General features: G+C 42.1%; 1 protein-coding gene across 1 annotated transcript in view; it reads right to left on the reverse strand.

The window, feature by feature from the left end:
- LOC139765351 (UDP-glycosyltransferase UGT5-like) overlaps window positions 1–25,000 on the reverse strand; it is a 239,578-nt gene that overhangs the window by 109,205 nt on the left and 105,373 nt on the right. The window contains exon 2 of the mRNA XM_071692728.1: window positions 22,996–23,229. Within this exon, the coding sequence (XP_071548829.1) occupies window positions 22,996–23,229 (234 nt within the window). The remainder of the gene's footprint in view (window positions 1–22,995; window positions 23,230–25,000) is intronic.

Genomic DNA, 25,000 nt, shown 5'->3' on the forward strand with positions numbered 1-25,000 from the left:
ACAGACGAAAGAATGGCCCAACCCACCAACATACTCATGTATATACATAAACGTCCACACACACAAATATAAATTCCAACGTATACATATATATACACACACAGTCATATACATATATGCACATGTACATAATTCATACTGTCTGCCTTCATTCATTCCCATCACCACCCCGCAACACATGAAATAACAACCCCCTCGCCCAAATGTGCGTGAGGTAGCGCTAGGAAAAGACAACAAAGGCCCCATTCGTTCACACTCAGTCTCTAGCTGTCATGTAATAATGCAACGAAGCCACAGCTCCCTTTCCACATCTAGGCCAAGCAGAACTTTCCATGGTTTACCCCAGACGCTTCACATGCCGTGGTTCAATCCACTGACAGCACGTCGACTCCGGTATACCACAACGTTCCAATTCACTGTTTTCCTTGCAGGCCTTTCACCCTCCTGAATGTTCAGGCCCCGATCACTCAAAATCTTTTTCACTCCAACTTTCCACCTCCAATTTGGTCTTCCACTTCTCATCTTTCCTCACTCATTCTCTCCATGTGACCGAACCATTTCAAAACACCCTCTTCTGCTCTCTAAACCACACTCTTTTTATTAAGTATTATTTATATAATAATACTCTTACCGTATTATTACATACTCGATCAAACCACCTCACACCACATATTGTCCTCAGATATCTCATTTACAGCACATCCACCCTCCTCCACACAACTCCATCTATAGCCCACGCCTCGCAACCATATAACATTGTTGGAACCACTATTCCTTCAAACATACCCATTTTTGCTTTCCGAGATAATGTTCTCGACTTCCACATATTCTTCAACGCTCCCAGAACTTTCGCCCCCTCCACCACCCTATGATTCACTTCCGCTTCCATGGTTCCATCCGCTGCCAAATCCACTCCCAGATATCTAAAACACTTCACTTCCTCCAGTTTTTCTCCATTCAAACTTACCTCCCAGTTGACTTGTCCCTCAACCCTACTGTACCTAATAACCTTGCTCTTATTCACAATTACTCTCAGCTTTCTTCTTTCACACACCTTACCAAACTCAGTCACCAGCTTCTGCAGTTTCTCACACGAATCAGCCACCAGCGCTGTATCATCAGCGAACAACAACTGACTCACTTCCCAAGCTCTCTCATCCACAACAGACACACCATATATTCTTGATACCTTCCACAGAGCATCTCTATCAACTCTATCATATGCCTTCTCAAGATCCATAAATGCTACATACAAATCCATTTGTTTTTCTAAGTATTTCTCACATATATCCTTCAAAGCAAACACCTGATCCACACATCCTCTACCACTTCTGAAACCACACTGCTCTTCCCCAATCTGATGTTCTGTACATGCCTTCACCCTCTCAATCAATACCCTCCCATATAATATCCCAGGAACACTCAACAAACTTATACCTCTGTAGTTTGAGCACTCACTTTTATCCCCTTTGCCTTTGTACAATTGCACTATGGAAGCATTCCGCCAATCCTCAGGCACCTCACCATGAGTCATACATACATTAAATAACCTTACCAACCAGTCAACAATACAGCCACTCCTTTTTTAATAAATTCCACTGCAATACCATCCAAACCCGCCGCCTTACCGGCTTTCATCTTCCGCAATGCTTTTCCTACCTCTTCTCTGTTTACCAAATCATTCTCCCTAACCCTCTCAATTTGCACGCCCCCTCGACCAAAACACCCTATATCTGCCACTCTATCATCAAACACATCCACCAAACTTTCAAAATACCCGTTCCATCTCCTTCTCACATCACCACTACTTGTTATCACCTCCCCATTAGCCCCCTTCACTGAAGTTCTCATTTGTTCCCTTGTTTTACGCACTTTATTTACCTCCTTTCAAAACATCTTTTTATTACTCATAAAATTTAATGATACTCTCTCACCCCAACTCTCATTTGCCCTCTTTTTCACCTCTTGCACTTTTCTCTTCACCTCCTGCCTGTTTCTTTCATACATCTCCCACTCATTTGCATTATTTCCCTGCAAAAATCGTCCAAATGCCTCTCTCCTCTTTTTCATTAATAGTCTTACTTCTTCATCCCATCGCTCACTACCCTTTCTAATCTGCCCACCTCCCACGCTTCTCATGCTACAAGCATCTTTTGCGCTAGCCATCACTGCTTCCCTAAATACATCCCATTCCTCCCCCACTCCCCTTATGTCCTTTGTTCTCACCTTTTTCCATTCTGTACTCAGTCTCTCCTGGTACTTCCTCACACAAGTGTCCTTCCCAAGCTCACTTACTCTCACCACTCTCTTCACCCCAACATTCTGTCTTCTTTTCTGAAAACCTCTACAAATCTTCACCTTCGCTTCCACAAGATAATGATCAGACATCCCTCCAGTTGCACATTTTTATTTTCCCTAAAATTTAATGATACTCTCTCATCCCAACTCGCATTTGCCCTCTTTTCACCTCTTGCACCTTTCTCTTGACCTCCTACCTCTTTCTTTTATACAGCTCCCAGCCATTTGCATTATTTCCCTGCAAGAATCGTCCAAATGCCTCTCTCTTCCGTTTCACTGTGATTCTTACTTCTTCATCCCACCACTCACTACTCCCTTCTAATCTGCCCACCTCCCACGTTCCTCATGCCACAAGCATCTTTTGCGCAAGCCATCTCTGCTTCCCTAAGTACATTTCATTCCTCCCCTACTGCCCTTAGTTACTTTGCTCTCACATTTTTCCATTCTGCACTCAGTCTCTCCTGGTACTTCCTCACACAAGTCTCCTTCCTAAGCTCATTTACTCTCACCACTCTCTTCACCCCAACATTCTCTTTTCTTTTCTGAAAACCTCTACAAGATAATGATCAGATATCCCTCCAGTTGCACCTCTCAGGACATTAACATTCAAAAGTCTCTCTTTCACGCGCCTATCAATTAACACGTAATCCAATAACGCTCTCAGGCCATCTTTCCTACTTACATACATATTCTTATGTATATCTCTCTTTTTAAACCAGGTATTCCCAATCACTAGTCCTTTTTCAGCACATAAATCTACAAGCTTTTCACCATTTCCATTTACAACACTGAATACCCCTAACTGCTACATTACTCACCTCTGCATTCAAATCACCCATCACTATAACCCGGTCTCGTGCATCAAAACTTCTAACACACTCACTCAGCTGCTCCCAAAATACTTGTTTTTCATGATCTTTCTCCTCATGCCCAGATGCATAGGCACCAATAATCACCCATCTCTCTCGATCCACTTTCAGTTTTACCCATATCAATCTAGAGTATACTTTCTTACACTCTATCACATACTCCCATGAATCCTGTTTCCGGTATAGAGTTACTCCTTCCTTTGCTCTTGTCCTCTCCCCAACCCCTGACTTTATTCCTAAAACATTTCCAAACCACTCTTTCAATTTACCCTTGAGCTTCGTTTCACTTACAGCCAAAACCTCTCCTCAAGCAAGTTGATTGGCAGGTAAGTTTGAATGGAGAAAAACTGGAGAAAGTGAAGTGTTTTAGATATTTGGGAGTGGATATAGCAGCTGATGGAAACGTTTAAGCGGAAGAGCAAAAATGGGTATGTTTGAAGGAGTAGTGGTTCCAACAAGGTTATATGGTTGCGAGGCATGGATTATAGATAAGGCTGTGCGGAGGAGGGTGGATGTGTTGGAAATGATATATTTGAGTACACTATGTGGTGTGAGGTGGTTTGACCGAGTAAGTAATGAAAGGGTAAGAACGATGTGTGGTAATAAAATGAGTATTGTTGAGAGAGCAGAAGAGGATGTATTGAAATGATTTGGTCACATAAAGAGAGGAAAGATTGACAAAGAGGATATATGTGTCAAAGGTGGAGGGAATGAGAAGTGGGGGACCAAGTTGGAGGTGGTAGAATGGAGTGAAAAAAGATTTTTTAGCGATTTGGGCCAGAACATAGAGAAGGGTGAAAGGCGTGCAAGGAATAGAGTAAATTGGAACGATGTGGTATGCGGGGGTCGATGTGCTGTCAATGAATTGAAACAGGGCATATGAAGCGTCTGGGGTAAAACATGGAAAGTTTGTAGGGCCTAGATTTGGAAAGGGAGCTGTGGTTTCGGTGCATTACACATGACAGCTAGAGACTGAGTGTCAACGAATGTGGCATTTGTTGTCTTTTCTTGGCCCTCCCTCCCGCGTGCGCGGGAGGAGGGTAGGGGTGCTGTTTCATGTGTGGCGGGGTGGCGACGTGAATGGATGAAGGCAGCAAGTATGGATATGTACATATGCAAATATGTATATGTCCGTGTATATATATATATGTATGTATACGTTGAAATTTTATCCCTGAGGATAGGGGAGAAAGAATACTTCCCACGCATTCCTCACTTGTACAAGGCGACTAAAGGGGACAAGAGCGGGGGGCTGGAAACCTTCCTCTCCATGTATTTTAAATTTCTAAAAGGGGAAACAGAAGAAGGAGTCAAGTGGGGAGTGCTCATCCTCCTCGAAGGCTCAGGTTGGGGTGTCTAAATGTGTGTGGATGTAACCAAGATGAGAAAATAGGAGAGATAGGTAGTATGTTTGATGAAATAAACCTGGCTGTTTTGGCTCTGAGTGAAACGAAGCTCAAGGGAAAAGGGGAAGAGTGGTTTGGGAATGTCTTGGGAGTAAAGTCAGGGGATAGTGAGAGGACAAGAGCAAGGGAAGGAGTAGCACTACTCCTGAAACAGGAATGGTGGGAGGATTGAGTGTAAGAAAGTAGTCTAGATTGATATGGGTAAAACTGAAAGTAGATGGAGAGAGATGGGTGATTATTGGTGCATATGCATCTGGGCATGAGAAGAAAGATCATGAGAGGCAAGTGTTTTGGGAGCAGATGAGTGAGTGTGTTAGTAGTTTTGATGCACGAGACCAGGTTATAGTGGTGGGTGATTTGAATGCAAAGGTGAGTAATGTGGCAGTTGAGGGAATAACATGTGCACATGGGGTGGTCAGTGTTGTAAAGAGAAATGGTGAAGCGCTTGTAGATTTATGTGCTGAAAAAGGACTGGTGATTGGGAATACCTGGTTTAAAAAGAGAGATGTATATAAGTATACGTATGTAAGTAGGAGACATGGCCAGAGAGCGTTATTGGATTACGTGTTAATTGATAGGCGCGCGAAAGAGAGACTTTTGGATGTTAATGTGCTGAGAGGTGCAACTGGAGGGATATCTGATCATTATCTTGTGGAGGCGAAGGTGAAGATTTGTAGAGGTTTTCAGAAAAGAAGAGAAAATGTGGGTGAAGAGTAAGTGAGCTTGGGAAGGAGACTTGTGTGAGGAAGTAACAGGAGAGATTGAGTACAGAATGGAAAAAGGTGAGAATAAAGGACGTAAGGGGAGTGGGGGAGGAATGGGATGTATTTAGGGAAACAGTGACGGCTTGCGCAAAAGATTCTTGTGGCATGAGAAGAATGGGAGGTGGGTAGATTAGAAAGGGTAGCGAGTGGTGGGATGAAGAAGTAAGATTATTAGAGAAAGAGAAGAGAGAGGCATTTGGACGATTTTTGCAGGGAAATAATGCAAATGAGTGGGAGATGTATAAAAGAAAGAGGCAGGAGTTGAAGAGAAAAGTGCATGAGGTGAAAAAGAGGGCAAAAGAGAGTTGGGGTGAGAGAGTATCATTAAATTTTCGGGAGAATAAAAAAATGTTTTGGAAGGAGGTAAGTAAAGTGCGAAAGACAAGGGAACAAATGGGAACTTCAGTGAAGGGGGCTAATGGGGAGGTGATAACAAGTAGTTGTGATGCGAGAAGGAGATGGAGTATTTTGAAGGTTTGTTGAATGTGTTTGATGATAGAATGGCAGATGTAGGGTGTTTTGGTCGAGGTGGTGTGTAAAGTGAGAGGGTTAGGGAGAATGATTTGGTAAACAGAGAAGAGGTAGTAAAAGCTTTGCGGAAGATGAAAGCCGGCAAGGATTGTTTTGCAGTGGAATTTGTTAAAAAAGGGGGTGACTGTATTGCTGAGTGGTTGGTAAGGTTATTCAATGTATGTATGACTCATGGTGAGGTACCTGAGGATTGGAGGAATGCTTGCTAGTGTCATTGTACAAAGGCAAAGGGGATAAAAGTGAGTGCTCCAAATACAGAGGTATAAGTTTGTTGAGAATTCCTGAGAAACTATATAGGAGGGTATTGATTGAGAGGGTGAAGGCATGCACAGAGCATCAGATTGGGGAAGAGCATTTGTGGTTTCAGAAGTGGTAGAGGATGTGTGGATCAGGTGTTTGCTTTGAAGAATGTGTGTGAGAAATACTTAGAAAAACAAATAGATTTGTATGTAGAATTTATGGATATGGAGAAGGCATATGATAGAGTTGATAGAGATGCTCTGTGGAAGGTATTAAGAATATATCGTGTGGAGGGCAAGTTGTTAGAAGCGGTGAAAAGTTTTTATCGAGGATGTAAGGCATATGTACGTGTAGGAAGAGAGGAAAGTGATTGGTTCTCAGTAAATGTTTGTTTGCGGCAGGGGTGTGTGATGTCTCCATGGTTGTCTAATTTGTTTATGGATGGGTTTGTTAAGGAGGTGAATGCAAAAGTTTTGGAAAGAGGGGCAATTATGCAGTCTGTTGTGGATGAGAGCTTGGGAATGAGTCAGTTGTTGTTCAGTGATGATATAGCGCTGGTGGCTGATTCGTGTGAGAAACTGCAGAAGGGGATGACTGAGTTTGGTAAAGTGCGTGAAAGAAGAACGCTGACAGTAAATGTGAATAAGAGCAAGGTTATTAGGTACAGTAGTATTGAGGGTCAAGTCAATTGGGAGGTAAGTTTGAATGGAGAAAAACTGGAGGATGTGAAATGATTTAGATATCTGGGAGAGGATCTGGCAGCGGATGGAACCATGGAAGCGGAAGTGAATCATAGGGTGGGCGAGGGGGCAAAAGTTTTGGGAGCGTTGAAGAATGTGTGGAAGTCGAGAACATTATCTCGGAAAGCAAAAATGGGTATGTTTGAAGGAATAGTGGTTCCAACAATGTTATATGGTTGCGATGCGTGGGCTATAATAGATAGAGTTGTGCGGAGGAGGGTGGATGTTCTGGACATGAGATGTTTGAGGACAATATTCGGTGTGAGGTGGTTTGATCCAGTAAGTAATAATAGGGTAAGGGAGATGTGTAGTAATAAAAAGAGTGTGGTTGAGATAGCAGAAGAGGGTGTTTTGAAACAGTTTGGTCACATGGAGAGAATGAGTGAGGAAAGATTGACCAAGAGGATATATGTGTCAGAGGTGGAGAGAACGAGGAGAAGTGGGAGACCAAATTGGAGGTGGAAAGATGGAGTGAAAAAGATTTTGAGTGATCGGCACCTGAACATGCAGGAGGGTGAAAGGCGTGCAAGGAATAGAGTGAATTGGAACGATGTGGTATACCGGGGTCGACGTGCTGTCAATGGATTGAACCAGCGACTGTGAAGCGTCTGGGGTAAACCATGGAAAGTTGTGTGGGTCCTGGATGTGGAAAGGGAGCTGTGGTTTCAGTGTGTTATACATGACAGCTAGAGACTCAGTGTGAATGAATGTGGTCTTTGTTGTTTTTTCCTAGCGTTACCTTGCGCACATTTGGGGGAGGGGGTTGTTATTTTGTGTGTGGCGGGGTGGCGATGGAAATGAATAAAGGCAGACAGTATGAATTATGTACATGTGTATATATGTATATGTCTGTGTGTATATATATGTGTACATTAAGATGTATAGGTATGTATATTGCGTGTGTGGACGTGTATGTATATACATGTGTATGTGGGGGGGTTGGGCCATTCTTTCGTCTGTTTCCTTGCGCTACCTCGCAAACGCGGGAGACAGCGACAAAAAAAAGAAAGAAAATATATACGAACATAGTGCATAGAAACGAGCACCTTCATAGAACATGCAAACCTCCAATATATATATATATATATATATATATATATATATATATATATATATATATATATATATATATATATATATATATATATATTTTATATTTTATTTTGCTTTGTCGCTGTCTCCCGCGTTTGCGAGGTAGCGCAAGGAAACAGACGAAAGAAATGGCCCAACCCACCCCCATACACATGTATATACACACACGTCCACACACGCAAATATACATACCTATACATCTCAATGTACACATATATATACACACACAGACACATACATATATACCCGATGCACACAATTCACACTGTCTGCCTTTATTCATTCCCATCGCCACCTCGCCACACATGGAATACCATCCCCCTCCCCCCTCATGTGTGCAGGGTAGCGCTAGGAAAAGACAACAAAGGCCTCATTCGTTCACACTCAGTCTCTAGCTGTCATGCAATAATGCCCGAAACCACTGCTCCCTTTCCACATCCAGGCCCCACACAGCTTTCCATGGTTTACCCCAGACGCTTCACATGCCCTGATTCAATCCACTGACAGCACGTCAACCCCGGTATACCACATCGATCCAATTCACTCTATTCCTTGCACGCCTTTCACCCTCTTGCATGTTCAGGCCCCGATCACTCAAAATCTTTTTCACTACATCTTTCCACCACCAATTTGGTCTCCCACTTCTCGTTCCCTCCACCTCCGACACATATATCCTCTTGGTCAATCTTTCCTCACTCATTCTCTCCATGTGCCCAAACCATTTCAAAACACCCTCTTCTGCTCTCTCAACTACGCTCTTTTTATTTCCACACATCTCTCTTACCCTTACATTACTTACTCGATCAAACCACCTCACACCACAATTTTGTCCTCAAACATCTCTTTTCCAGCACATCCACTCCTGCGCAAAACTCTATCCATAGCCCACGCCTCGCAACCATACAACATTGTTGGAACCACTATTCCTTCAAACATACCCATTTTTGCTTTCCGAGATAATGTTCTCGACTTCCACACATTCTTCAAGGCTCCCAGGATTTTCGCCCCCTCCCCCACTCTATGATTCACTTCCGCTTCCATGGTTCCATCCGCTGCCAGATCCACACCCAGATATCTAAAACACTTTACTTCCTCCAGTTTTTCTGCAATCAAACTTACCTCCCAATTGACTTGACCCTCAACCCTACTGTACCTAATAACCTTGCCCTTATTCACATTTACTCTTAACTCTCTTCTTTCACACACTTTACCAAACTCAGTCGCCTAGCTTCTGCAGTTTCTCACATGAATCAGCCACCAGCGCTGTATCATCAGCGAACAACAACTGACTCACTTCCCAAGCTCTCTCATCTACAACAGACTTCATACTTGCCCCTCTTTCCAAAACTCTTGCATTCACCTCCCTAACAACCCCATCCATAAACAAATTAAACAACCATGGAGACATCACACACCCCTGCCGCAAACCTACATTCACTGAGAACCAATCACTTTCCTCTCTTCCTACACGTACACATGCCTTACATCCTCAATAAAAACTTTTCACTGCTTCTACCAACTTGCCACACACAAAATATATTCTTAATACCTTCCACAGAGCATCTCTATCAACTCTATCATATGCCTTCTCCAGATCCATAAATGCTACATACAAATCCATTTGATTTCTAAGTATTTCTCACATACATTCTTCAAAGCAAAAACACCTGATCCACACACACACACACACACACACACACACACACATATATAATCTCTCTCTCTCTCTCTCTCTCTCTCTCTCTCTCTCTCTCTCTCTCTCTATATATATATATATATATATATATATATATGTATATATATACATATATATTTTTTTTTTTTTGCTTTGTCGCTGTCTCCCGCGTTTGCGAGGTAGCGCAAGGAAACAGACGAAAGAAATGGCCCAACCCACCCCCATACACATGTATATACATGCGTCCACACACGCAAACATACATACCTACACAGCTTTCCATGGTTTACCCCAGACGCTTCACATGCCTTGATTCAATCCACTGACAGCACGTCAACCCGGTATACCACATCGCTCCAATTCACTCTATTCCTTGCCCTCCTTTCACCCTCCTGCATGTTCAGGCCCCGATCACACAAAATCTTTTTCACTCCATCTTTCCACCTCCAATTTGGTCTCCCTCTTCTCCTCGTTCCCTCCACCTCCGACACATATATCCTCTTGGTCAATCTTTCCTCACTCATTCTCTCCATGTGACCAAACCATTTCAAAACACCCTCTTCTGCTCTCTCAACCACGCTCTTTTTATTTCCACACATCTCTCTTACCCTTACGTTACTTACTCGATCAAACCACCTCACACCACACATTGTCCTCAAACATCTCATTTCCAGCACATCCATCCTCCTGCGCACAACTCTATCCATAGTCCACGCCTCGCAACCATACAACATTGTTGGAACCACTATTCCTTCAAACATACCCATTTTTGCTTTACGAGATAATGTTCTCGACTTCCACACATTCTTCAAGGCTCCCAGAATTTTCGCCCCCTCCCCCACCCTATGATCCACTTCCGCTTCCATGGTTCCATCCGCTGCCAGATCCACTCTCAGATATCTAAAACACTTCACTTCCTCCAGTTTTTCTCCATTCAAACTCACCTCCCAATTGACTTGACCCTCAACCCTACTGTACCTAATAACCTTGCTCTTATTCACATTTACTCTTAACTTTCTTCTTTCACACACTTTTCCAAACTCAGTCACCAGCCTCTGTAGTTTCTCACATGAATCAGCCACCAGCGCTGTATCATCAGCGAACAACAACTGACTCACTTCCCAAGCTCTCTCATCCCCAACAGACTTCATACTTGCCCTTCTTTCCAAAACTCTTGCATTTACCTCTCTAGCAACCCCATCCATAAACAAATTAAACAACCATGGAGACATCACACACCCCTGCCGCAAACCTATATTCACTGAGAGCCAATCACTTTCCTCTCTTCCTACACGTACACATGCCTTACATCCTCGATAAAAACTTTTCACTGCTTCTAACAACTTGCCTCCCACACCATATATTCTTAATACCTTCCACAGAGCATCTCTATCAACTCTATCATATGCCTTCTCCAGATCCATAAATGCTACATACAAATCCATTTGCTTTTCTAAGTATTTCTCACATACATTCTTCAAAGCAAACACCTGATCCACACATCCTCTACCACTTCTGAAACCACACTGCTCTTCCCCAATCTGATGCTCTGTACATATATATATATATATATATATATATATATATATATATATATATATATATATATATATATATATATATATATATATATATATATATATATATATATATATATATATATATATATATATATATATATATATATATATATATATATATATATATATATATATATATATATATATATATATGTATATGTTTTATTTATTCATTTTGCTTTGTCGCTGTCTCCCGCGTTAGCGAGGTAGCGCAAGGAAACAGACGAAAGAATGGCCCAACCCGCCCACATACACATGTATATATATACACGTCCACACACGCACAATATACATACCTATACATCTCAATGTACACATATATATACACACACAGACATATGCATATATACACATGTACATAATTCATACTGTCTGGCTTTATTTGATCCCATTGCCACCTCGCCACACATGGAATAACAACCCCCTCCTCCCTCATGTGTGCGAGGTAGCGCTAGGAAAAACACCAAAGGCCCCATTCGTTCACACTCAGTCTCTAGCTGTCATGTAATAATGCACCGAAACCACAGCTTCCTTTCTACATCCAGGCCCCACACATTTTGCATGGTTTACCCCAGACGCTTCACATGCCCTTGTTCAATCCATTGACAGCACGTCGACCCCGGTATACCACATCGTTCCAATTCACTCTATTCCTTGCACGCCTTTCACCCTCCTGCATGTTCAGGCCCCGATCACTCAAAATATTTTTCACTCCATCTTTCCACCTCCAATTTGGTGTCCCACTTCTCTTCGTTCCCTCCATCTCTGACACATATATCCTCTTGGTCAATCTTTCCCCACTCATTCTCTCCATGTGACGAAACCATTTCAAAACACTCTCTTCTTCTTTCTCAACCACACTCTTTTTATTTCCACACATCTCTCTCACCCTTACATTACTTACTCGATCAAACCACCTCACAGCACATATTGTCCTCAAACATTTCATTTCCAGCACATCCACCCTCCTGCGCACAACTCTATCCATAGCCCACGCCTCGCAACCATACAACATTGTTGGAACCACTATTCCTTCAAACATACCCATTTTTGCTTTCCGAGATAATGTTCTCGACTTCCACACATTTTTCAAGGCTCCCAGAATTTTCGCCCCCTCGCCCACCCTATGATTCACTTCCGCTTCCATGGTTCCATCCGCTGCCAGATCCACTCCCAGATATCTAAAACACTTCACTTCCTCCAGCTTTTCTGCATTCAAACTTACCTCCCAATTGACTTGACCCTCAACCCTACTGTACCTAATAACCTTGCACTTATTCACATTTACTCTTAACTTTCTTCTTTCACACACTTTGCCAAACTCAGTCACCAGCTTCTACAGTTTCTTACATGAATCAGCCACCAGCGCTGTATCATCAGCGAACAACAACTGACTCACTTCCCAAGCTCTCTCATCCACAACAGACTTCATACTTGCCCCTTTTTCCAAAACTCTTGCATTCACCTCCCTAACAACCCCATCCATAAACAAATGAAACAACCATGGAGACATCACACACCCCTGCCGCAAACCTACATTCACTGAGAACCAATCACTTTCCTCTCTTCCTACACGTACACATGCCTTACATCCTCGATAAAAACTTTTCACTGCTTCTAACAACTTGCTTCCCACACCATATATTCTTAAAACCTTCCACAGAACATCTCTATCAACTCTATCATATGCCTTCTCCAGATCCATAAATGCTACATATAAATCCATTTGTTTTTCTAAGTATTTCTCGCATACATTCTTCAAAGCAAACACCTGATCCACACATCCTCTACCACTTCTGAAACCACACTGCTCTTCCCCAGTCTGATGCTCTGTACATGCCTTCACCCTCTCAATCAATACCCTCCCATATAATTTCCCAGGAATACTCAAAAAACCTATACTTCTGTATTTTGAGCACTCACTCTTATCCCCTTTGCCTTTGTACAATGGCACTATGCAAGCATCCTGTCAATCCTCAGGCACCTCACCATGAATCATACATGCATTAAATAACCTTACCCACCAGTCAACAATACAGTCACCCCTTTTTTAATAAATTCCACTGCAATACCATCCAAACCTGCTGCTTTGCCGGCTTTCATCTTCCGTAAAGCTTTTACTACCTCTTCTCTATTTACCAAATCATTTTCCCTAACCCTCTGACTTTGCACACCACCTCGACCAAGACACCCCACATCTACCACTCTATCATCAAACACATTGAAGAAACCTTCAAAATACTCACTCCATCCCCATCTCACATCACCACTACTTGTTATCACCTCCCCATTAGCCCCCTCACTGAAGTTCCCATATGCTCCCTTGTCTTACGCACTTTTTTTTACCTCCTTCCAAAACATCTTTTTATTCTCCCTAAAAGTTAATGATACTCTCTCACCCCAACTCTCATTTGCCCTCTTTTTCACCTCTTGCACCTTTTTCTTGAACTCCTGCCTCTTTCTTTTATACCTCTCCCACTCATTTGCATTTTTCCCTGCAAAAATCGTTCAAATGCCTCGCTCTTCTCTTTCACTAATAATCTTACTTCTTCATCCCACCACTCACTACCTTTTCTAATCAACCCACTTCCCACGCTTCTCATGCCACAAACATCTTTTGCGCAAGCTATCACTGCTTCCCTAAATACATCCCATTCCTCCCCCACTCCCCTTACCTCCTTTGTTCTCACCTTTTTCCATTCTGTACTCAGTCTCTCCTGGTACTTCCTCACACAAGTCTCCTTCCCAAGCTCACTTACTCTCACCACTCTCTTCACCCCAACATTCTCTCTTCTTTTCTGAAAACCCCCACAAATCTTCACCTTCGCCTCCACAAGATAATTATCAGACATCCCTCCAGTTGCACCTCTCAGCACATTAACATCCAAAAGTCTCTCTTTCGTGCGTCTATCAATTAACACATAATCCAATAACGCTCTCTGGCCATCTCTCCTACTTACATACGTATACCTATGTATATGTCGCTTTTTAAACCAGGTATTCCCAATCACCAGTCCTTTTTCAGCACATAAATCTACAAGCTCTTCACCATTTCCATTTACAACAATGAACACTCCATGTATACCAATCATTCCCTCAACTGCCACATTACCCACCTTTGCATTGAAATCACCCATCACTATAACCCGGTCTCGTGCATCAAAACCACTAACACACTCATTGAGCTGCTCCCAAAACACTTGCCTCTCATGATCTTTCTTCTCATGCCCAGGTGCATATGCACCAATAATCACCCATATCTTTCCATCAACTTTCAGTTTTACCCATATTAATCTAGAATTTACTTTCTTACATGTTCTATATATATATATATATATATATATATATATATATATATATATATATATATATATATATATATATATATTTTTTTTTTTTTTTTCCCTGGGTATAGGGGAGAAAGTATACTTCCCACGTATTCCCTGCGTGTCGTAGAAGGCGACTAAAAGGGAAGGGAGCGGGTGGCTGGAAATCCTCCCCTCTCGTTTTTTTTTTCTTTTTTTTTTCCGAAAAGAGGGAACAGAGAAGAGGGCCAGGTGAGGATATTCCCTCAAAGACCCAGTCCTCTGTTCTTAACGCTACCTCGCTATCGCGGGAAATGGCGAATAGTATGAAAAATATATATATATATATATATATATATATATATATATATATATATATATATATATATATATATATATATATATATATATATATATATATATATATGGAAGTAAGGGGAGTGGGGGAGGAATGGGATGTATTTAGGGAATCAGTGATGGATTGCGCAAAAGATGCTTGTGGCATGAGAAGAGTGGGAGGTGGGTTGATTAGAAAGGGTAGTGAGTGGTGGGATGAAGAAGTAAGAGTATTAGTGAAAGAGAAGAGAGAGGCATTTGGACGATTTTTGCAGGGAAAAAATGCAGTTGAGTGGGAGACGTATAAAAGAAAGAGACAGGAGGTCAAGAGAAAGGTGCAAGAGGTGACAAAAAGGGCAAATGAGAGTTGGGGTGAGAGAGTATCATTAAATTTTAGGGAGAATAAAAAGATGTTCTGGAAGGAGGTAAATAAAGTGCGTAAGACAAGGGAGCAAATGGGAACTTCAGTGAAGGGCGCAAATGGGGAGGTGATAACAAGTAGTGGTGATGTGAGAAGGAGATGGAGTGAGTATTTTGAAGGTTTGTTGAATGTGTTTGATGATAGAGTGGCAGATATAGGGTGGTTTGGTCGAGGTGGTGTGCAAAGTGAGAGAGTTAGGGAAAATGATTTGGTAAACAGAGAAGAGGTAGTAAAAGCTTTGCGGAAGATGAAAGCCGGCAAGGCAGCAGGTTTGGATGGTATTGCAGTGGAATTTATTAAAAAAGGAGGTGACTGTATTGTTGACTGGTTGGTAAGGTTATTTAATGTATGTATGACTCATGGTGAGGTGCCTGAGGATTGGCGGAATGCGTGCATAGTGCCATTGTACAAAGGCAAAGGGGATAAGAGTGAGTGCTCAAATTACAGAGGTATAAGAGGTATAAGAGGTATAAGCGAGATATACATAAGTATACTTATGTAAGTAGGAGAGATGGCCAGAGAGCGTTATTGGATTACGTGTTAATTGACAGGCGTGCGAAAGAGAGACTTTTGGATGTTAATGTGCTGAGAGGTGCAACTGGAGGGATGTCTGATCATTATCTTGTGGAGGCTAAGGTGAAGATTTGTATGGGTTTTCAGAAAAGAAGAGTGAATGTTGGGGTGAAGAGGGTGGTGAGAGTAAGTGAGCTTGAGAAGGAGACCTGTGTGAGGAAGTACCAGGAGAGACTGAGTACAGAATGGAAAAAGGTGAGAACAATGGAAGTAAGGGGAGTGGGGGAGGAATGGGATGTATTTAGGGAATCAGTGATGGATTGCGCAAAAGATGCTTGTGGCATGAGAAGAGTGGGAGGTGGGTTGATTAGAAAGGGTAGTGAGTGGTGGGATGAAGAAGTAAGAGTATTAGTGAAAGAGAAGAGAGAGGCATTTGGACGATTTTTGCAGGGAAAAAATGCAATTGAGTGGGAGATGTATAAAAGAAAGAGACAGGAGGTCAAGAGAAAGGTGCAAGAGGTGAAAAAAAGGGCAAATGAGAGTTGGGGTGAGAGAGTATCATTAGATTTTAGGGAGAATAAAAAGATGTTCTGGAAGGAGTTAAATAAAGTGCGTAAGACAAGGGAGCAAATGGGAAATTCGGTGAAGGGCGCAAGTGGGGAGGTGATAACAAGTAGTGGTGATTTGAGAAGGAGATGGAGTGAGTATTTTGAAGGTTTGTTGAATGTGTTTGATGATAGAGTGGCAGATATAGGGTGTTTTGGTCGAGGTGGTGTGCAAAGTGAGAGGGTTAGGGAAAATGATTTGGTAAACAGAGAAGAGGTAGTGAAAGCTTTGCGGAAGATGAAAGCTGGCAAGGCAGCAGGTTTGGAAGGTATTGCAGTGGAATTTATTAAAAAAGGGGGTGACTGTATTGTTGACTGGTTGGTAAGGTTATTTAATGTATGTATGACTCATGGTGAGGTGCCTGAGGATTGGCGGAATGCGTGCATAGTGCCATTGTACAAAGGCAAAGGGGATAAGAGTGAGTGCTCAAATTACAGAGGTATAAGTTTGTTGAGTATTCCTGGTAAATTATATGGGAGGGTATTGATTGAGAGGGTGAAGGCATGTACAGAGCATCAGATTGGGGAAGAGCAGTGTGGTTTCAGAAGTGGTAGAGGATGTGTGGATCAGGTGTTTGCTTTGAAGAATGTATGTGAGAAATACTTAGAAAAGCAAATGGATTTGTATGTAGCATTTATGGATCTGGAGAAGGCATATGATAGAGTTGATAGAGATGCTCTGTGGAAGGTATTAAGAATATATGGTGTGGGAGGAAAGTTGTTAGAAGCAGTGAAAAGTTTTTATCGAGGATGTAAGGCATGTGTACGTGTAGGAAGAGAGGAAAGTGATTGGTTCTCAGTGAATGTAGGTTTGCGGCAGGGGTGTGTGATGTCTCCATGGTTGTTTAATTTGTTTATGGATGGGGTTGTTAGGGAGGTAAATGCAAGAGTTTTGGAAAGAGGGGCAAGTATGAAGTCTGTTGGGGATGAGAGAGCTTGGGAAGTGAGTCAGTTGTTGTTCGCTGATGATACAGCGCTGGTGGCTGATTCATGTGAGAAACTGCAGAAGCTGGTGACTGAGTTTGGAAAAGTGTGTGGAAGAAGAAAGTTAAGAGTAAATGTGAATAAGAGCAAGGTTATTAGGTACAGTAGGGTTGAGGGTCAAGTCAATTGGGAGGTGAGTTTGAATGGAGAAAAACTGGAGGAAGTGAAGTGTTTTAGATATCTGGGAGTGGATCTGGCAGCGGATGGAACCATGGAAGCGGAAGTGGATCATAGGGTGGGGGAGGGGGCGAAAATCCTGGGGGCCTTGAAGAATGTGTGGAAGTCGAGAACATTATCTCGGAAAGCAAAAATGGGTATGTTTGAAGGAATAGTGGTTCCAACAATGTTGTATGGTTGCGAGGCGTGGGCTATGGATAGAGTTGTGTGCAGGAGGATGGATGTGCTGGAAATGAGATGTTTGAGGACAATGTGTGGTGTGAGGTGGTTTGATCGAGTGAGTAACGTAAGGGTAAGAGAGATGTGTGGAAATAAAAAGAGCGTGGTTGAGAGAGCAGAAGAGGGTGTTTTGAAGGGGTTTGGGCACATGGAGAGGATGAGTGAGGAAAGGTTGACCAAGAGGATATATGTGTCGGAGGTGGAGGGAACAAGGAGAAGAGGGAGACCAAATTGGAGGTGGAAAGATGGAGTGAAAAAGATTTTGTGTGATCGGAGCCTGAACATGCAGGAGGGTGAAAGGAGGGCAAGGAATAGAGTGAATTGGAGAGATGTGGTATACCGGGGTTGACGTGCTGTCAGTGGATTGAAGCAGGGCATGTGAAGCGTCTGGGGTAAACCATGGAAAGCTGTGTAGGTATGTATATTTGCGTGTGTGGACGTATGTATACACATGTGTATGGGGGGGGGGGTTGGGCCATTTCTTTCGTCTGTTTCCTTGCGCTACCTCGCAAACGCGGGAGACAGAGACAAAGTATAATAAAAAAATAATAAAGTTTGTTGAGTATTCCTGGTAAATTATATGGGAGGGTATTGATTGAGAGGGTGAAAGCATGTACAGAGCATCAGATTGGGGAAGAGCAGTGTGGTTTCAGAAGTGGTAGAGGATGTGTGCATCAGGTGTTTGCTTCGAAGAATGTATGTGAGAAATACTTAGAAAAGCAAATGGATTTGTATGTAGCAGTTATGGATCTGGAGAAGGCATATGATAGAGTTGATAGAGATGCTCTGTGGAAGGTATTTAGAATATATGGTGTGGGAGGCAAGTTGTTAGAGGCAGTGAAATGTTTTTATTGAGGATGTAAGGCATGTGTACGTGTAGGAAGAGAGGAAAGTGATTGGTTCTCAGTGAATGTAGGTTTGCGGCAGGGGTGTGTGATGTCTCCATGGTTGTTTAATTTGTTTATGGATGTGGTTGTTAGGGAGGTGAATGCAAGAGTTTTGGAAATAGGGGCAAGTATGAAGTCTGTTGGGGATGAGAGAGCTTGGGAAGTGAGTCAGTTGTTGTTCGCTGATGATATAGCGCTGGTGGCTGATTCATGTGAGAAACTGCAGCGGCTGGTGACTGAGTTTGGTAAAGTGTGTGAAAGAAGAAAGTTAAGAGTAAATGTGAATAAGAGCAAGGTAATTCGGTACAGTAGGGTTGAGGGTCAAGTCAATTGGGAGGTGAGTTTGAATGGAGAAAAAGTGGAGGAAGTAAAGTGTTCTAGATATCTGGGAGTGGATCTGGCAGCGGATGGAACCATGGAAGAGGAAGTGGATCATAGGGTGGGGGAGGGGGCGAAAATCCTGGGAGCCTTGAAGAATGTGTGGAAGTCGAGAACATTATCTCGGAAAGCAAAAATGGGTATGTTTGAATGAATAGTGGTTCCAACAATGTTTTATGGTTGCGAGGCGCGGGTTATGGATAGAGTTGTGCGCAGGAGGATGGATGTGTCGGAAATGAGATGTTTGAGGACAATGTGTGGTTTGAGGTGGTTTGATCGAGTAAGTAACGTAAGGGTAAGAGAGATGTGTGGAAATAAAAAGAGCGTGGTTGAGAGAGCAGAAGAGGGTGTTTTGAAATGGTTTGGGCACATGGAGAGAATGAGTGAGGAAAGATTGACCAAGAGGATATATGTGTCGGAGGTGGAGGGAACGAGGAGAAGTGGGAGACCAAATTGGAGGTGGAAAGATGGAGTGAAAAAGATTTTGTGTGATCGGGGCCTGAACATGCAGGAGGGTGAAAGGAGGGCAAGGAATAGAGTGAATTGGATCGATGTGGTATACCAGGGTTGACGTGCTGTCAGTGGATTGAATCAGGGCATGTGAAGCGTCTGGGGTAACTCATGGAAAGCTGTGTAGGTATGTATATTTGCGTGTGTGGACGTATGTACATACATGTGTATGGGGGTGGGTTGGGCCATTTCTTTCGTCTGTTTCCTTGCGCTACCTCGCAAACGCGGGAGACAGCGGCAAAAAAAAAAAAAAATATATATATGTTTATAATGCACATAATGAGATGTCCTGGAATAGGGGTATAGTTGCCCATTTTTAGCCAACAACAACAAAAAGGACGTACTTAATTATTATCTCAATAGTTGATTTTATTGGAACATTAGCAAATGAACGCTATACACATAGTGATGTACAGGGTCCATCTGGTCGAGTGCTACGAAGAATGTCAGTAAGTTAATTGGCTGACCGTAGAGAGTAACTGGCAGGAATATAGGCAGAAATCATTCTATTAATTATTTTATGTGACATGTATGTGGGTGTAGTAGCCTGTAATGTGTTAAAGAAGTATTAATGTGTTGATCCGTGGACAGCGTCGGATTTCATGCATGGGAACGTGGTCAGCAGGGGAGTAGAGAGTGGGGTCATTTTGAAAGAGGAAGAAATAATTGTAGAGTCCGAGCTTGTCCTGTACTTTGATGATGTATGAAGGAAATATATTCTATTATGTACATGGCTTCTGTTATCTGTAGTCTTGTAAGTTGTGGCATTGTTTCAGTATTATCGAGTTTTCAGTAAGATGTTGACGAGTGAGACTGATGTTATGCAGTTGTTGCATAAGTGCCTACTTTAGGGTCCCTGTTTTGAAGACGAGGTACTGAGTGTCGACTGGGTGATGTAGTAGTCATATCGATGTAGTTCATATTGTTGTGAACTTTACAGCCTTGTACAGAGGACTCCTCACAGATCGCTGGCTTATGTCTTCCCACATCTCGCCAAGTGTTGAGCTGCATGATAAATCACATACAGGAGGGTGCGCCTTCAAATCAATCCTGATGGGCGTCTGCTAAGCTCGTTCTCTCAAAACATGTTGTATTCTATGAAAGAACAGATATTCCCGTGATCCCAGAAAGAAAGGCAAGTGAAAGGATTATCAAGTTCCTGGATGACAACAATAAACTTAGAGCCATACCCTGAAAACGTAGATCAACACCAGTCTCCCTTATCAAGGTGAAACAGATGGAGAAGAAATTAGCCAAGGAATTTCTATATTGGCTAGCTATGCTGAGCAGCTTATTAGGACTGCAGAAGATAAAGTTTTTCTACAATCCATGAGACGTGTTGGTAAAGCAACAACGTTTGGTCAGCATGACATGGTGCTTGCTACAAAAGTCCAATGTCACCTTGCACATCAGAGCGCAGAGGCAAAGAAGAAGGAACGGTTGCACCAGGAGATGGCCAGTACATCCAATAGCTTCGGGGTGAAGATTTTGTGAGGAGGCTTCCATACATCTGTTGCAATTCCCTCAACCAGGAATCAACATCGTATGGTTCGCATCGGAATAACAGCCATAATTTCAAATGACATAATGAAGAAAACCAAACTCGCTGCATTAGCGACTCGTATAAAGATTACTCTTGCGCAGCAGGTCGCCTACACAGCAGGCCGCCTCCACAGAGGCCCTGATAGCAGAGGCAGGAGGACACCCCCTTAAAGTCTCAACATAATACACCACAGAGAACAATTTCAGGCGCCAGGTGGGACAGTGAAGAACGGTGGATTGCTCTTTAGTTTATCATTCTACATTGGGACGCGAGGTGTGCGTCGTCACTGTCCTATCACAATATCACAGAAGAACGTCTTCCTATTGCTGTAGGAAATGCACATGAAATGAAGCTCCTTGGTGCTCCAAAGTATCAGCGCAACACAAATTCTGGTCATATCTTTGCTGATCTGACATCTGAGCTCTTGAATCCTGGACTGTGTGAAATCTATCGTCAACAAAGCATATGATATTACAGAATCCAACGTAGGACACATTACTGCTGCCTGTGTAAAGGTCCAACAATGTGTAAACCGGAACTTCTGTGTCGATGAGGTCATACAGCCTCATGTGTTTGATAACCTACAAATTGAAAGTTCCAAGTCACCAGACTTTACCTTCTTCTCCCAGTTTCGCAACAACTTTGAATTACTGTCACGTAAATGGGATGAACCACTTTTATAGTTTGATTCAAATGTATTCAGTGAAGCGACACTAAATCTGTTAGAATAATGTACAGCCAATGCTATACAATTTGCTCGTTCAGAGCTCTCATTTTAAAAAAGGTGATCATTGAAATTCTATCGAACTCTTTACAGTGCTCCTCAATGGAGAAGTGGTCGACCAACAAGTCACCTTCAAACGACCAGATGCACTGCACGAGGCCGGATGGACGTCACAGTTACTGCATTCCATCATTATCTGTAAACTTAAGAAACAAATTCAGCAGCTGCCACCACCTGGTGCAATCACCAGAAGGAAATATGAGTCAAAAGTTGGGGACTGACATTTTTGCCACCAAACTCTATAATTCTTGGTGGATGACCTAAAAGTCTTCTGTGGATGAACCGTGGCACAACTCAAAGCTGTTTTAACATCTGCTGCAGTATGAGGCTATAAATCCGTTGATTTCCTCGAGTGTAATACGTGCATTTCAGTGGCATCTCCGGTAACTGATTTCTGAGACGGTGCCTCTTGCATTTTTCCGCTACAAGTTGCCAGAAGAAGAGGGTCGTGCCAACAGTCTGTCAACAATCGAAACAGACAATAAGTTGTTCAAACCACGAGAGCGCCATAGAATGGGGATTTGGGAAGACTAGATTTCCATCTGCAGTCACTCTCTCAATAACTCTTGCTGACTTGGTTGGTTGTTACTCCTGATTCACATTTCGTGATCTTCAGCTGGAGTGATATTCCTTACAGGAGATGTTGAAGACTGACAACTGTCTCCTGCGTGCCGGATATCTGCAATCAACCTGAAAGCACTGAATCTCAACAATGACTGTTTTGAGCGTGGAGTCAAATTGGCTACAGAATATCTTTCTTCAACCAAGAGTGAAAACTCTACCAAAAATGTGCTCCGAGTTGCAGAGGACAACCGGAAGAAACTCCTGAACTGTGTAAGTGACTAAGTGTAATTGATTTGTTTATCAGTAAAGTTAACGCTTAAAAATGTAATTCTAACGTACTCCTAAAGTGAGAATTTCACTTTTTATATAGAACTGTAGAGCTTTCACAATAAGCAGTGAGTGCTGAATTTCATGAAAAAAGTGTGTCCTATGAAGTTTTGTCAGCAACAGTTCCGATGAAGATGGCGGAGTATAAGCTACAAATGATATAACAAACCATAGATACCAAAGTGAGGGACAAAAGTTCTGAGATCATGATGCAAATGATGCACGCTAATGTACAGGAATATCTTACCTCCTTTTGTATTTTTGGCATGTACCCCCACAGGCCCCAGTAGCAGGGGAAGTAGATGTGATAGAAGAGGTTTCGAAGGCGATCAAAGAAGCTCATTGGATGAGGATAATCGGCGAAGAAATTAGGGACATAAGCTGGATGATGGATGTTGCCCAGCATAGCGCTACCTCGAGAGTCCAGACCCCTTACGGACACTAAGATGAGGGGAACGCCCACAGCCAATGGATAAGCCATCTGGAACAAGTAGTCAGCATTACCATACAGCATGACATAGCGCTGTCATCAAAACTTTACACATCTTTCACTAAACAGTAGATTCAGCCATATCAATAAACAAAGAAAAAAACATGCTCGCTCACGCATATATATGAATTATAGTACATGATAACAATGATAATATTGATAGCAGTAATAACGATAAATGATAATAATGAGACTGCTTTAATGATAATAACAACACTAATGATAATGGTAAACATGATAATGATAATGATAATAACAATGATAATAACAATAATGATAATAATGATAATAATGATGATAATGATAATAGTAATAGTGATAATAATAATGATAATAATAATAATGATAATAATAATAATAATAATGATAATGATAAAAATGATAAAAATGATGAGAATGATAATAATGATAATGACAATAAAAATAATAATAATAACAATAATAATAATAATAACAATAATACTAATACTCATACTAATGATAATAATGATAATGATAATAATAATGGTAATAATTATAATGATTATTCTAACTTTCTAAAAGAGGAAACAGATGAAGGAGTCACGCGGGGAGTGCTCATCCTCCTCGAAGGTTCAGATAGGGGTGTCTAAATACATGTGGATGTAACCAAGATGAGAAAAAAGGAGAGATAGGTAGTATGTTTGAAGAAAGGAACCTGGATGTTTTGGCTCTGAGTGAAGCGAAGCTCAAGGGTAAAGGGCAAGAGTGGTTTGGGAATGTCTTGGGAGTAAAGTCAGGGGTTAGTGAGAGGACAAGAGCAAGGGAAGGAGTAGCACTACTCTTGAAACAGGAGTGGTGGGAGTATGTGATAGATTGTAAGAAAGTGATCTCTAGATTGATATGGGTAAATCTGAAAGTTGATGGAGAGAGATGGGTGATTATTGGTGCATATTCTCATGCACCTGGGCATGAGAAGAAAGATCATGAGAGGCAAGTATTTTGGGAGCAGCTGAATGAGTGTGTTAGTGGTTTTGATGCACAAGACCGGGTTATAGTGATGGGTGATTTGAATGCAAAGGTGAGTAATGTGGCAGTTGAGGGAATAATTGGTATACATGGGGTGTTCAGTGTTGTAAATGGAAATGGTGAAGAGCTTGTAGATTTATATGCTGAAAAAGGACTGGTGATTGGGAATACCTGGTTTAAAAAGAGAGATATACATAAGTATACGTATGTAAGTAAGAGAGATGGCCAGAGAGCGTTATTGGATTACGTGTTAATTGATAGACGGGCAAAAGAGAGACTTTTGGATGTTAATGTGCCGAGAAGTGCAACTGGAGGGATGTCCGATCATTATCTTGTGGAGGCAAAGGTGAAGATTTATAGAGGTTTTCAGAAAAGAAAAAGGAATGAGTGGTGAGAGTAAGTGAGCTTGGGAAGGAGACTTGTGTGAGGAAGTACCAGGAGAGAATGAATACAGAATGGAAAAAGGTGAGAACAAAGGAGGTAAGGGGAGTGGGGGAGGAATGGGATGTATTTAGGGAAGCAGTGATGGCTTCGCAAAAGATGCTTGTGGCACGAGAAGCGTCGGAGGTGGGCAGATTAGAAAGGGTAGTGAGTGGTGGGATGAAGAAGTAAGATTATTAGTGAAAGAGAAGAGAGAGGCATTTGGACGATTTTTGCAGGGAAATAATGCAAATGAGTGGGAGATGTACAAAAGAAAGAGGCAGGAGGTCAAGAGAAAGGTGCAAGAGGTGAAAAAGAGGGCAAATGAGAGTTGGGGTGAGAGAGTATCATTAAA

Source organism: Panulirus ornatus, chromosome 54, assembly GCF_036320965.1.
Source record: "Panulirus ornatus isolate Po-2019 chromosome 54, ASM3632096v1, whole genome shotgun sequence".
Lineage (NCBI taxonomy): Eukaryota > Metazoa > Arthropoda > Malacostraca > Decapoda > Palinuridae > Panulirus > Panulirus ornatus.